General features: G+C 50.9%; 1 protein-coding gene across 1 annotated transcript in view; it reads right to left on the bottom strand.

The window, feature by feature from the left end:
• Positions 1 to 12,556, bottom strand: part of Ttyh2 (tweety family member 2) — a 44,286-nt gene that overhangs the window by 27,957 nt on the left and 3,773 nt on the right. The window contains exons 2-3 of the mRNA XM_059272066.1: positions 5,902 to 6,074; positions 792 to 903 (exon numbers count right to left, since the gene is read on the bottom strand). Of these exons, the coding sequence (XP_059128049.1) occupies positions 792 to 903; positions 5,902 to 6,074 (285 nt within the window). The remainder of the gene's footprint in view (positions 1 to 791; positions 904 to 5,901; positions 6,075 to 12,556) is intronic.

Raw genomic sequence — 12,556 nt, 5'->3', positions numbered from 1 at the left:
GCGTGTGCGGGCAAGGGGTGGGGTGGATGGTCTTCCATTGTTTCTGAAGACTTTTTTCCCCACTTAAAAAAATTTTTTTTGGGGGGGTAGGGTAGGCTGTGTGCCACCATGTTAGGTCCCTAGTTTCCCCTTTTGATTGGTGGATCAGAACTTTGTACAAAGTAACTTAGAGCGGAAATACACATTCAGGACTGAAGATGTAATTCAATCGGTAGAGAGCTTGCCTATCAGGTACGAAGCTCCCGCACTGCACCCCAAGGCATGGTAGTGCACACCTGCATTCAAGCACCAGGTCATCCTCTGAGACATAAGGAGTTCGAGGTTAGACTGTCTCAAATAAACAAACAGCCCGTGCTCAGTAGGCTATGGTGGCAGTAATTCTAGCACTGGGTAAACAGAGGCAAGAACATCATGGAAAGTTCCAGGTGAGTCTATGCAATGGGTTCCAGGACAACCAGAGCTACACAGTGAGACCTCTTGCTTTAACAGCAACAACTCCGGAAACCCATGTTCAGGGTCTCCTCCTTCAGGGGATGGGCAAGTGCTCAGATGTTCTGCAGACTAATGGGGCTGATGGGGGTAGAGCTGCCCTGAAATCTCTCTTGGACTGGGTCACAGAAACTGTTTGCCTTTGGCAGGGCAACAGCTCAGAAGACAGCCCAGCCCACAGCATCCATCACGCAGCTCTGAAGGGTGCAGCTGGGCTCCTGAGATCTGACTGGCACCCTTGTTCTGGCCTTGTTGATCTCATGAGCTGTGTCTGTGCCCAGCCACCTGCCCACAATCCTTACCAGCTCGTCAATTCCAGAGAAGGTGTGGTTCGCGTTGTCCAGGGAGTAGAGCAGCTGGTGTACCCCATCGTTGGTCTCACTGTTTCCATAGAAACCAACACCCACCGCAGCGCTGCAAGCAAAACCCCAAACAAAGGTTAGGGGTGATGAACCCAGAAGAGAATGCACTCTCTCTTTGGGCGCCCATGTGTGTGTGTCTTTGCACCAGGAGGCCAGGAGGGGATGCTGGGTACCTTACTCCACTGCTTTCTGGGTTATTCCCTTGGGACAAAGTTTCTCACTGAACCTGGAGCTCACTGAAATGCTATGCTGGCAGCAAGTGAGCTGTCTCTGGTCCCCATCCCTAGCCCTGGGATTGCAGATGTGGGAGCTTTTTGTGTGGGTGCTGGGAATCCAAGCTCAGGTAGGTTTTCATGTTTGTACAGCAAACACTTAACCCACGATTTCCTCTGTCAGCCTTTCTTCTTATCTTCCTTTGTGCTGAGGATTGAACCTAGGACCTCAGGCATGCTAAGCAAACAGTCTATTACTGAGGTACAGTTCCAACCCTTGCATTTATCTTTTCAAAATTGTTTCTATAGCTGGGTGTGGTGGTGCATGCCTTTAATCCCGGAACTCAGGAGGCAGAGGCAGGAGGATTTCTGTGAATTGGAGGCGAGCCTAATCTATATAATGAGTTCCAGGACAGCTAGGACTGTTAGACAGAGAAACCCTGTCTTGAAAAACCAAAAATAAAATAAAATGCTTTTAGGGCTGCAGAGATGGCTCAGTGGTTAAGAGCACTGGCTGCTCTTCCAGAGGACCTGGGTTCAGTCCTCAGCACTCATACAGCAGTTCACAATCATCTATAACTCCAGTTCCAGGGGGAATCTGACACCCTCTTCTGGTCTCCAAAGGCACTGTATGCACATAATGCCCAGACACACATCCATACACATAAAATAAAAATAAGTAAATCTTAAAAAAAAAAAAATAGGGTGATTTCAAGTTCATAGCAAAATCGAGCAGGTGCAGAATTTCCCTATTCATGGACAGCCTCCCCCATATGACAACCTTTATAAGCAGCATCCTTGTTACAGCTGATAACCAGTGGGAACATGGGTACTATCCAAGGCCCACGGCGTGCACAGGGGTCACTCTTAGTTGAAATGCTACAGGTCTAGACACACAGTGTCAGGTTAGGTTTACCATCAGAGCAGCCCCTGCCCTAAAGCTCCCCTGTGCTCTGCCTAGTCCTCTCTTCCTCCCTTCTCTGACCCCTTAGAGTCTCCATGGCCTTTTCTAGAATGTTGTACAGCTGCGGTCATAGCATGCAACCTCTTCCGATCAGCTCCTTTGTCTTAGTGACAGGCATTCAAGGTTCTCCAGTATCTTTCATGGTTCAGCAGGACATTTCCTTTCAGCTCTGCATAAGAGTCCATTGTCCGAATGTATCCAAGTTTATTTATTCACTCGGCTGTGGTGATATATTGTGTACCCTAATAAAATTTGCCTGAAGATCAGAGAACAGAACAAGCCACTAGATTAAACATAGAGGCCAGACAGTGGTAGCACACACCTTTAATCCTATCACTCAGGAGGAAGAGATCCGTCTGGATCTCTGTGAGTTCAAAGCCACCCTGGACTACATGAGATTGACTCAGTCTAGAAGAGAAACAGAGGCAGGCAGTGGAGGCACACACCTTTAATCCCAGCACTTGAGATCTCACACCTTTAATCCCAGTATTTGGGAAGCACACAGGCCATTAATCCCAGCACTAGGAAGGAAGTGATGGCTGGGCGGAGAAAGGTATATAAGGTGTGAGGAGACAGGAACTAAAGGCTTTTCAGGCTGAGGAGTCCTAGAGGTAAGACATGGCAGTGGCTTGTTCCTTTGTCTCTCCGATCTTTCAGCATTTTTATTAGGGTACACAATGCATTACCACACTCGGCTACTGAAGGGTATATTTTACTTGCTTCCAGGTTTGGGGAACTGTGAATAAAAGCCTCTGCAAACAGCCATAGTGTGGGCTTGATTTTAGCTGAGGAGCTTTAGGGTTTGGGATGAGGGGATATTGTCTCAGGGTGAAGATTAAGGACCACCTAAAGTGACCTGGCAGAAACCTGCTTGTCCTGGCTGGCAACATACTCCTGAAAGGCACAAAACTGCAGGCAAGACTGGGGGGTTATGAGTCAGCGGCCCTGGTGGGGTCTTGAGATCTGACTTGACATGTCAATGCCAACCTTCAGGTCCCTCCTGACCTGGCTAAGAACCACGGACTTCCTTATATATCCCTGATCTAGTCCTCTATGAAGTTTTAGCTTCTGCTTGCCTCGTTAACCCAGAACCCACTGGGTCCTGATTCATGCTTTGGGGAAGCTGGAACAAGTCTCCACTTCTGCCACAAACTGCATCCAATATTTCAAAGTGGCCCCTTTGTCACCCCTTACCTTCTGTCCTCTGAGACAGACACATGAGACAGGGTCTCATGTATCCCCAGCTGGGCCTCACACTCCCCATATAGCCGAGGATGACCTTGAACTCCTCATCCCCGTCTCCATGCCTGGTTTCCAATGTCCCTCTTCAACCGGGACTCTGAGCAGAGTGTGGGTTGCTGCTTGGCTTGTGTGTGGATGCTCTAGGACCCTCCCTGCACTGGCCTGCCCTCACGGCCTCATTAACCCTATGGTCTGTAACAGTCCCTCCCAGACCTTCTCTCAGGAAATGTCAGGCTCAGTTTCTTTTTTTCCCCCTATGTTGTCTTATTGATTTTAACCAAAAGCCAAACTTGAAATCCATCTGTGTGAAATTTTATGGTTGGCTTGAATCCAACATTCCAGCCTGAGTAAATCATTTGCACTCTTAACTCTGTCATCCATCATATTCTATGTGGTCCTCCACTCCAGGGATCACAGGACCAATCAAGGAGCCTCCTGAGTTCTCAGAATACTAACCTGGGGAAAGATAAGTGTGAGCACACACACACACACACACACACACACACACACACACACATACACACACACATATGCATGCACACACACTGATGTTTATCTTTCCTTCCTTGAGACAGTTGCAGTTTGGCTATCTTGGAACTCACTCTGTAGACCAGGCTGGGCTTGAACTCACAGAGATCCCCCTCCTCTGCCTCCCGAGTGCTGGGATTAAAGGTGTGTGCCACCATGCCTGGCTCCCCTCAGTATTCTTTGCATTCAAGCAGCAGCACAATCTGCTCTGAGCTGGCTTCACCGTGGACAGTGTCCATCTTTCTCCACAGCATCGCTGGAGCTATCAGGTTCCCGTGCTTTTCACATGCAAAAAGCATTCTTACAAAATAAATTAAAAAACAAAAGTGGCAAAAGCAATGGCTGGTTTTTGTCGCTGACGTCCTCTTGCCTGGAGCCAGCTGTAGAACCGCACGGAAGGAATCCTGCCACAATGGCCCTTCCGCATTGAGCTTTTCTCCTCCTCTTCCTTCTTGTCTTCAGTTCAACTTCTTCTGAAAACTCGTCTCCCGCTTTTCTTTTCCATTTTATTTTATATGTGCAGGTGTTTTGCCTGAGTGTATGTCTATGCACCACATGTGTGCCTGGTGCCTGCGGAGGCCAGAAGAAGGCATTGGACCCCTGGAACTGAAGTTACATACAGCTGGTTGTGATCCACCAGGTGGCTGCAAGAATGAATCTAAGTTCTCTAGGAGAGCAGCCAGTGCTCTTCACCATTGAGCCGTCTTTTCAGCCCCTTGAGTTTCTCTTAATACAGGTAATAAGTACTTCTTGGACCTGACCACTTAAAGCCGTTTTTACCTGCTGCAAAATACACATCGTAATACCAAATTACGATGTTCTATTTGGATGCTGGGTTAGCCAGCGTCCAATGCACTTGACTCTAACGGCATTTGTACCTGACAATAGTCTTATCTGGCAGTAGCTCTACTGGAAACATAGGAGCACCTGCAGTTTCCTGCGGACCGAGGGATCGCTGCATTGGAACAAGCACTGTTGGTGTGTGTCTTTGGGTCCCCTTTCTCCCTAACCACCCTGTGATGCCCTACACCAGGTAGAGAGTTTTGGGCACCTCAGTTCCTCACTGGAGCTCTGGCTCATCTCTGGGAGTCAGATCACCTTCCCAGTAAGTCATGATCTTCCCATCTGGGCTGGAGCTCTTTCCTGTAGGCCCTGTCCCCAACCACAAGTTTCATCAGGTCCTCGGTTGGTCGCTGCTTTGAGGATGGCCTATCATTTGGTGTCAGTGAGCCCCACACCCCCACCCACATAAGATCATGAACACGTCACCACACTCCATCTTGGCCAAAAGGCTGAGAAACACTGAATGAATACATTATAGAAAAAAAAAGTGTTCAGGAGTAAGGTGACCCTCCTATAGACTAGAACCTAGGATCAATCCTTCGGACAAGCAACAAGGGACTTCTACCTTAGAGGGTGGCCACACCCTTCAACATCTCAAGGATGTGCTACACATAAAAAAATGTCTACAGACACAGAAACAAGAAATACACACCAACTCCTGAATAGAGCTTGCACGCATGCACAGGCTAGGTGCTGGGTGCTTGGTGGGTGGGGCGGGCTCTCACATGGTACTGGAAATCTTCATTCCTCAGTCAGAACACAGGAGAAGATATACCTATGTGTAGCTCTCAGAAGACAATGAACCTCCTGATCTCACAAGACAATGGAACTGATTGGGGCTAACTTCTGATTCTGCAGATCCAGGGTGGAAGTGGAAGGTAACAGGCATGCAGAAAAAAGAGATGCCCGCTGTCCACCTGGTCATCTCAGGGAGGGACCCATATGGCTGTCAGGCCTGGCCCTGGTCTGGTAGAAGGGCTGGGGGGCCACAATGCAGACCCCCATCACTACACTAGGGACTGATTCCCCATGCTTGGCCACAAAAGGGACAGTATTCATTTGGGGAGGCAGGTTTGTTCATCCAGGGGTTAGCTTGGTCAGTGAATGTGGCCAGTCACTGATGAGGAGCCACTTGGACATGAAGGATGTCCTGGTCACGGGCTAGCTTTCCCTTGCCTGTGTCTGTTAAGTGCCCCCTCCCCACCTCGCCCCTTGGGAGCTGAGTTGAAACCATGGTGTGGCCTGTGCATAGGACACTCACCAGCAGAGGAGCCCGGCCACCACCGCTGTCCAGGTGACGCAGCATGAGTTGGGCTGCTTGGTCTGCACTGTGTGGTCCCGCCGGCAGCAGCATGCACACACCAGGTAAACAGCAAGGAAGAGGAGGTTCAGGCCCAGGCCAACGGCGGCTAACACCCCCAGGAAGAGCAGCGACTGTAGGAAGGAGGGGCTGTGTCAGCTTCTGGTCCAGCGGGGGGTGGGGTGGAGGGAGGGTGGGGTGGGGAGTCCTGGGAGCTGTACTGCATCCTTATGCCCACAGCCCTCCAAATGAACAGCCTGCCCTACATTTGGGTGCCAGGGTGGAGGTGGCAGAAAAATGGACAGGCTTGGGAATGAGGAGTGTTGGTGAGGGAGGACCGCAGTTGCAACGATTCACATTATCAAGTTCGCCAGGATCCGGAATCTTCTAGATTAGTTTACCAGAGGTGGGAAGATCCACCGGGAACGTGGGAGGGACCATCCCATGGGCTGGAGTTCCAGTCCGAATATCACAGAGAAGGTCGGCTGAGCAGCAGCCCTCAGCCCTCTCTGCTCCCTGACTGCAGATGCTGTGACCGATGGCTTCCCATGCTGCCACGACGGAGGCACCCTCAAACTGTAAGCTGAAAAAAGCTTCCTTCTTTGAGCTGCTTTCGTCGGGCATTTTGTCATAGTAATGACAAAAATAACTAATACAGCCAAGCGTGGCTCAGCCCAGATTTCCGGATGAAGATACAGTCCAGGCCAGGCCTGATGACAAGCCCTGAGCCACTCAGGAGAGCAAGGAAGGACGGCCAGCCGCAAACACGGCTGTGGACCGTGAGTGCTATGGCCACAGGGACTGGAAAGAGACACGGTCTGGGTAGGACACCTCAGGTGCAAAGGGAAAGTAAGCTGGGGACACTATGGATCACCGGTACTGGCATACCTAGGCCGGCCATCCAGACCAGTGTTGTCACGCCAAAATAGAATGTGCTTATTATAGGTGCTGGGGCCATCCAGAGTCCTTATATGGCTGCTCTGTGCTCTAGGGTAGATGTAGAGGAGCCAGGGTAGGTAATCTTTGGTGTCCTTCTTACTGTACCCTGCCAGGGACCACTGACTCACACGACAGTGGTAGCAGTAAGGTCAGGGTGCTGAGGGGGGCATGGAGAGACCTCTTCAGGCCCCCCCAGCAGCCCTGGGTTTTCAAAGGGAGCTGTTGTCTGTCGGGAAGCCTAGGTGTCCCCCTCCACCGCATCTTCCAATCCCTTGATTTGGCCAGATGGACACCAGATGGCCCCAGGATCAGTGGCCGTCAGCCAGGGCTGAACCTGGCTCTAAGTCAAGCTCCCGAGCTGACAGCTTCCTGGCTTCCCATTCGGCCTCAGCCATGCCCTCATCCAGAGTCCCCAGCGTCCCAGTGGGGGTTGCTCTCCCTGGAGCTTTGGCCAGAGAACCTGTGTGGGTGGTAGCAATCATCTGGGCTGGAGGCCACAGGACTCCTGGGTCTGAGGGAACAGGCTGCACACAGGCCAAGCGCAGGGAGGCGACCTGCAGTGCCGAGCTGGTGGCTGCAGGCTGGGCAGACTCTATGGAGATGAACCCTGTGGGCGACTACTCGGCTGCCCATCCCTGTGAGGATGCAGGCCGCTCAGAGCACCCCTGACTTGGGCTCTCCTGAGGCTAACACCGGGTGACAGGCTTCTCAGCCTTAGGGACAAATCTAGAAGTGATGAGGTCAACTGAGAGGACAAATGAGATGTCTCATTTCACCTAGCAGGTGGCCTCCACTTCCACCTAGGCAACACTCAAGCATGGAAAGGAGCTCCTTCCTCCTCCAGGGAGGTGGAAAGTGGGGCAGCAGCTCTGAGCACAGTATCCTCCATAGTCCTCAAGGTGAGGCAGGCCTGGACCACTCACCTGCCCCTTTGAATGACCTCCAGAGGCTCCTGTCCGATGAGACAACGGGAGGGAAGTCACTGCCCACCTTCCTGGAAGGCATCTTCTACTGCAAAGGGGGCTGGGGGAAGGGGAGCTTTAAAGGCTCCCTACACAAAGTCACCACACTGCAACCTGCCCTCTGACTGAAGCAGGACACCTCCCTGGAGCTGGGGAACCCCAAAGGCCCACGTTGGGCCTAGCCTGTCAGAGTTGGAACTAGGAGGAGTTGAGGATGTGGTACAGGAGGTGAGTGGTTGCCTAGCAAGCTGAAAAGCCAGGATTCCACCCCCAGCACTGCATAAAACCAGGCATGGTGGTTCACACCTGTAATCCCAGAGAGGGGGACACCTAGGCTTCCTGACAGACAACAGCTCCCTTTGCAAATCCTGAGCTGCTAGGTGGGCCTGAAGAGGCTTGGAGGATCAGAAGCTCAATGCCATCTGTGGTTACATGCTTAATCTGAGGCCCAGACTGGGCCATGTAAGAAAGACCCTGTCTCAAAAATGAACAACAGCGACAGTGTGGTGGCTTGAATGAAAATGGTCCCCAGAGGCCCACGGAGAGTGGTACTATTGGGAGGCGTGTCCTTGTTGAAGTGGGTGTGGCCTTGTTGGAGGAAGTGTGTCACAGGGTGGAGTGCATGTGTGTGTGTGGTGGGAGCCGGGGCTTTGAGGTTTCAGAAGCTCAAGCCAGGCCCAGCATCACTCTCTTCCTGTTGCCTGCTGATCCAGATGTAGAATTCTTGGCTCCTTCTCCAGCACCATGTCTGCCTGCGTGCTGCCATGCTTCCTGCCATGGTGATAATGGACTAAACCTCTGAACTGTAAGCCAGCCCCAATGAAAGGTTTTCCTTTAGAAGAGGTGAAATGGTCATGGTGTCTCTTCACAGCAAACAAAACAAAACAAAACAAAAAACCCTAACAAGGACAAACAACAACAAAACCCCAAAGAACAAAACAAAGCTAGAGCTGACCCCATGCCAACTGGATCTCATGCAAGTGCAGATGCAACAGATTAATGTCAATAGACGGTAACAACCCCACTCTCCACCACACACCCCAGCCGCTTAACTTCTCCTTGAAACTGACTCAGTCTTCAGGGCCCAATACACAGAGCCTTGTGGGTGCAATTACCACTGTTTTTTGTTGGTTTGTTGTTGTTTTAAAGTGTGCATTGGTGTTTTGCCATGGGTGTTGGGTCCCCTGGAACTGGAGTTACAGACAGTTGTGAGCTGCCATGTGGGTGCTGGGAATAGAACCTGGGTCCTCTGGAAGAACAACCAGTACTCCTAACCACTGAGCCGTCTCTCCAGCCCCACCACGGTTGTTTTTTTTTAAATTTTTAGGTTGGGTCTCCACACTGCCCTTGAGCTCACTATGCAGCCCAGGTTTACCTTACACTGTTGGCATTCCTCTTTTCTTTTTTGTTTTTGTTTTTTTTTTGGTTTTTCGAGACAGGGTTTCTCTGTGTAGCTTTGCGCCTTTCCTGGGACTCACTTGGTAGCCCAGGCTGGCCTCGAACTCACAGAGATCCGCCTGCCTCTGCCTCCCGAGTGCTGGGATTAAAGGCATGCGCCACCACCGCCCGGCTGGCATTCCTCTTTTGTAAGTGCTGGATTGCAAGTGTTTCTACCACACCCAGCTCTAGAAAAAGACACTCTGTGGCTGGGCATGGTGGCACACATCTGCGCCCATCATCCTAGCAATCGAGGAGCTCAGGCCAGCATGGACTTCAGAATGAGATCCTGTTTTCAAAAATGAAAAATAAGCCCCACTCTTTTCTCACAGGCCCTGAAATCCCATCACTCAGAAGCAGGTATCATCCCTGGACAGTTTGTAAGCCACTGTGCATCTACACACACCATGACCCAGCAGCTCTACTTCATAGAAAGAAGGGGAGTGTCCCCCCACAAGATCCACATACAAAAGTCCATAGCCACTCAGTCCGGCAGTAGTCACCAAACACTGGAAACAGCACAGATGCTCATCACGCACACACATGTCAGATGCTGTAGTCATGTGATGGAATACGACACAGGCAGGAGAGGGCAACCACAGCTACATATAATGCGGGCAAATCTAACAGAGGGACGATGGGACAACAGACTACAGAGACGGGCTGAGTTTAAACAGTGCAGCCAGGTGATCACCTGTGGTGATGGGATTGGAGGCAGATGCAGCAGAGCCTTGGGTGGTCAAAGATAATGTGTTACATACAAGGTGAGGGCTACGGAGATGGCTTCGTGGTATTGCTGCCAAGCACAGGGACGTGAGTCTGGATCTCAGCTCCCACGTAAAAGGCCGTGCATAGTCACACACACACACACACACACACACACACACACGCAACCTGTAACCCCAGAACTATGGAAGGAAGACAGGAAGGAGGGTTGTTACCGCCTCCCTCCCCCACTTGGCTCCAAACACAGTGAGAGACCCTGTCTCATGCGAATAGGGCTGAGTGCGATGGAGCCAGACACCCACTGTCTCCTTCCATGTATGAGTAGGCATGTGCACACACACATGCATGTGTATATCCAACACACACACACACATTTTAAAATAAGAATAATTAGCCAGGCGATAGTGGTGCATGCCTTTAATTACAGCACTCAGGAGGCAGAGGCAGGCAGATCTCTGGGAGTTTGAGGTCAGCCTACTCTACAGAATGAGTTCCAGGACAGCCAGGGCTACACAGAGAAACCCTGGAGGGGGCGGGCACTGACTGAGCTGAAGAGTTAAGAACGGACATGTTGCAGTAAATTATAATGAATAAACATATAATTTACATTTTTATTACATTTATTTATTTATCTTTTGTGTCAGGGCACACACAAGCCATGACTCTAGTGTGGGAGTTGGCGGAGGACAACTTTAGGGTGTCACTTTTCTCCTTATGTAATGTGGGCTGTGGGTATTGAATTCATGTCATAAGGCTTGGTGGCAAGTGCCTCTACTCTCTGAGCCAGTTCACCAGCCCCTGAAAGTATTTTCAATAATAATGACCTATGTTGCCAAGTTAGTGACCCAGCTACCTTCACTCCCAGGAGGGTCTCCTCTGTGTTCACCCCAAGTAAAAGGAACCATTGACTCTACCAGGTGTCCCCACTCAGGAAAGAGATAAGACATGACGATTGCCTTTCCAGTCTCCATATACCTGACCCACCAGCTCTCCATACTTGGTTGCTGGATTTCTGATTCCTGGAAATTATGAGCCTAGATTTCCTGTGGGGCCCCGGACTCCTGAGTCCGGATGTCCTGGACAGCTCTGGGTCTGGGCCAGGCAGTTAGACTCAGGTTACTGATAACAGACCAGTGCAAAAAGGCTGTAGGAAGCCCAAATACAGGTGGGATGGGGCTTGTTAGCTGTTCACCCTGAGAGCCCTGGGCAACTAAAGAATCAGAGCTGGAAGCTAGGTTGTCAGTGGGCCAAGGGCCAAGGGAACAGAAAGGGGAAGAGAGGTAGGAAGGAAAGAGAGGGGGTGGGGGAGGACAGAGGGAAGCACAGCCAACTTGGTGTCACCAGCTACTCTAATGGGCCATTATGTCTCCATTCCTAATTAGTGCATGGACAGGATAGGAGGGGGGATGGAAGAGAGGGTGGATGATTCCACTCACATGCCCTCAAACTATCGCCAGAGCTTAGAATGGCTAATGTCCACACCACTCCATGCCTCCTCCTGCCTCTCCCTCACATGAACACCACTGCTGCCTGCACCAGCACCATGCCCAAACCCAGCTTCTCCATCATCAAAGCTCCTTCAGTTATTTCTGCTTTACCATTTGCAGTGAGCACGACTCTAGTACTCAGGCTAGGGGGACAGCAGCAGCCACCGTAGACAGACCCCGAGGGAGTCACGGATGACAATTTGAGTGATGTGCCAGCCTCTGGCTGAGGCAGGTGGCCTCTCCTCATGCTCTCCAGGGAGAACACCACCTCAGAACCTGGGAAGGGTTAACCCCTTGGGAGACTGGCGTGACTGCCTGATGACCATGACTCCAAGTTCAGATGGGATGAACGGGCTTCCTCATCCCGACCTTGGCTTGTCTCCCGTGGGGCTGGGCTCCAAAAGTCTGCTTTTCCCTCCTCAGATCTGCCTCCAGCTGAGCCAGGGCATCCTGTTCTCCCAGAATTCCATACTGTATCCCTTCTGCATTCAGTTGGGGCTTTAAAAAAACAAAATAAAACAACAACAACAAGACAGGGTCTATATAGCCTAGGCTGGCCTCAAACTCCATATGAAGGCAAGAGTGATTTTTTTTGTGTTCTTATTTTATTTTATTTATTTATTTTTTTTTTAGGCAGGGTCTTTCTATAGTCCTGGCTGTCCTGGAATCTACTATGTAGGCCAGGCTGGTCTGGAACTCACAAGGATCCACTGGCCTCTGCCTCCTAAGTGCTGGGATTCCAGGTGTGTGCCACCATACCCAGTTCTATGGGATACTGGGGGGTGAGTTCAGGGCTTTGTGCATGCTAGGCAAGAACTCTCAACCAACTACATCCTTAATCTCTCACAGGGGACTCTCAGGGGAGTCTGTGAACTGAGACTCAGGAAAAGCCAAGCCAAACTCTAACAATAGACACCTCCCTGTACCTCCTAACACACGGTCTGCAGAAGGCCTAGATGGGTGTGCTGTCCACAGATCCAACAGGAAGTACCATGGACATGACATCATCAGGGTCTGGCTTCTCCTGAGTGGCTGGTGGATGGTGAGGGTGACAATTACCCAGAT

This window comes from Peromyscus eremicus, chromosome 8a, assembly GCF_949786415.1.
Source record: "Peromyscus eremicus chromosome 8a, PerEre_H2_v1, whole genome shotgun sequence".
In the NCBI taxonomy this organism is placed as follows: domain Eukaryota; kingdom Metazoa; phylum Chordata; class Mammalia; order Rodentia; family Cricetidae; genus Peromyscus; species Peromyscus eremicus.
The sequence above is the reverse complement of the archived record's forward strand: the minus strand, read 5'-3'. Positions and strand labels throughout refer to the sequence as shown.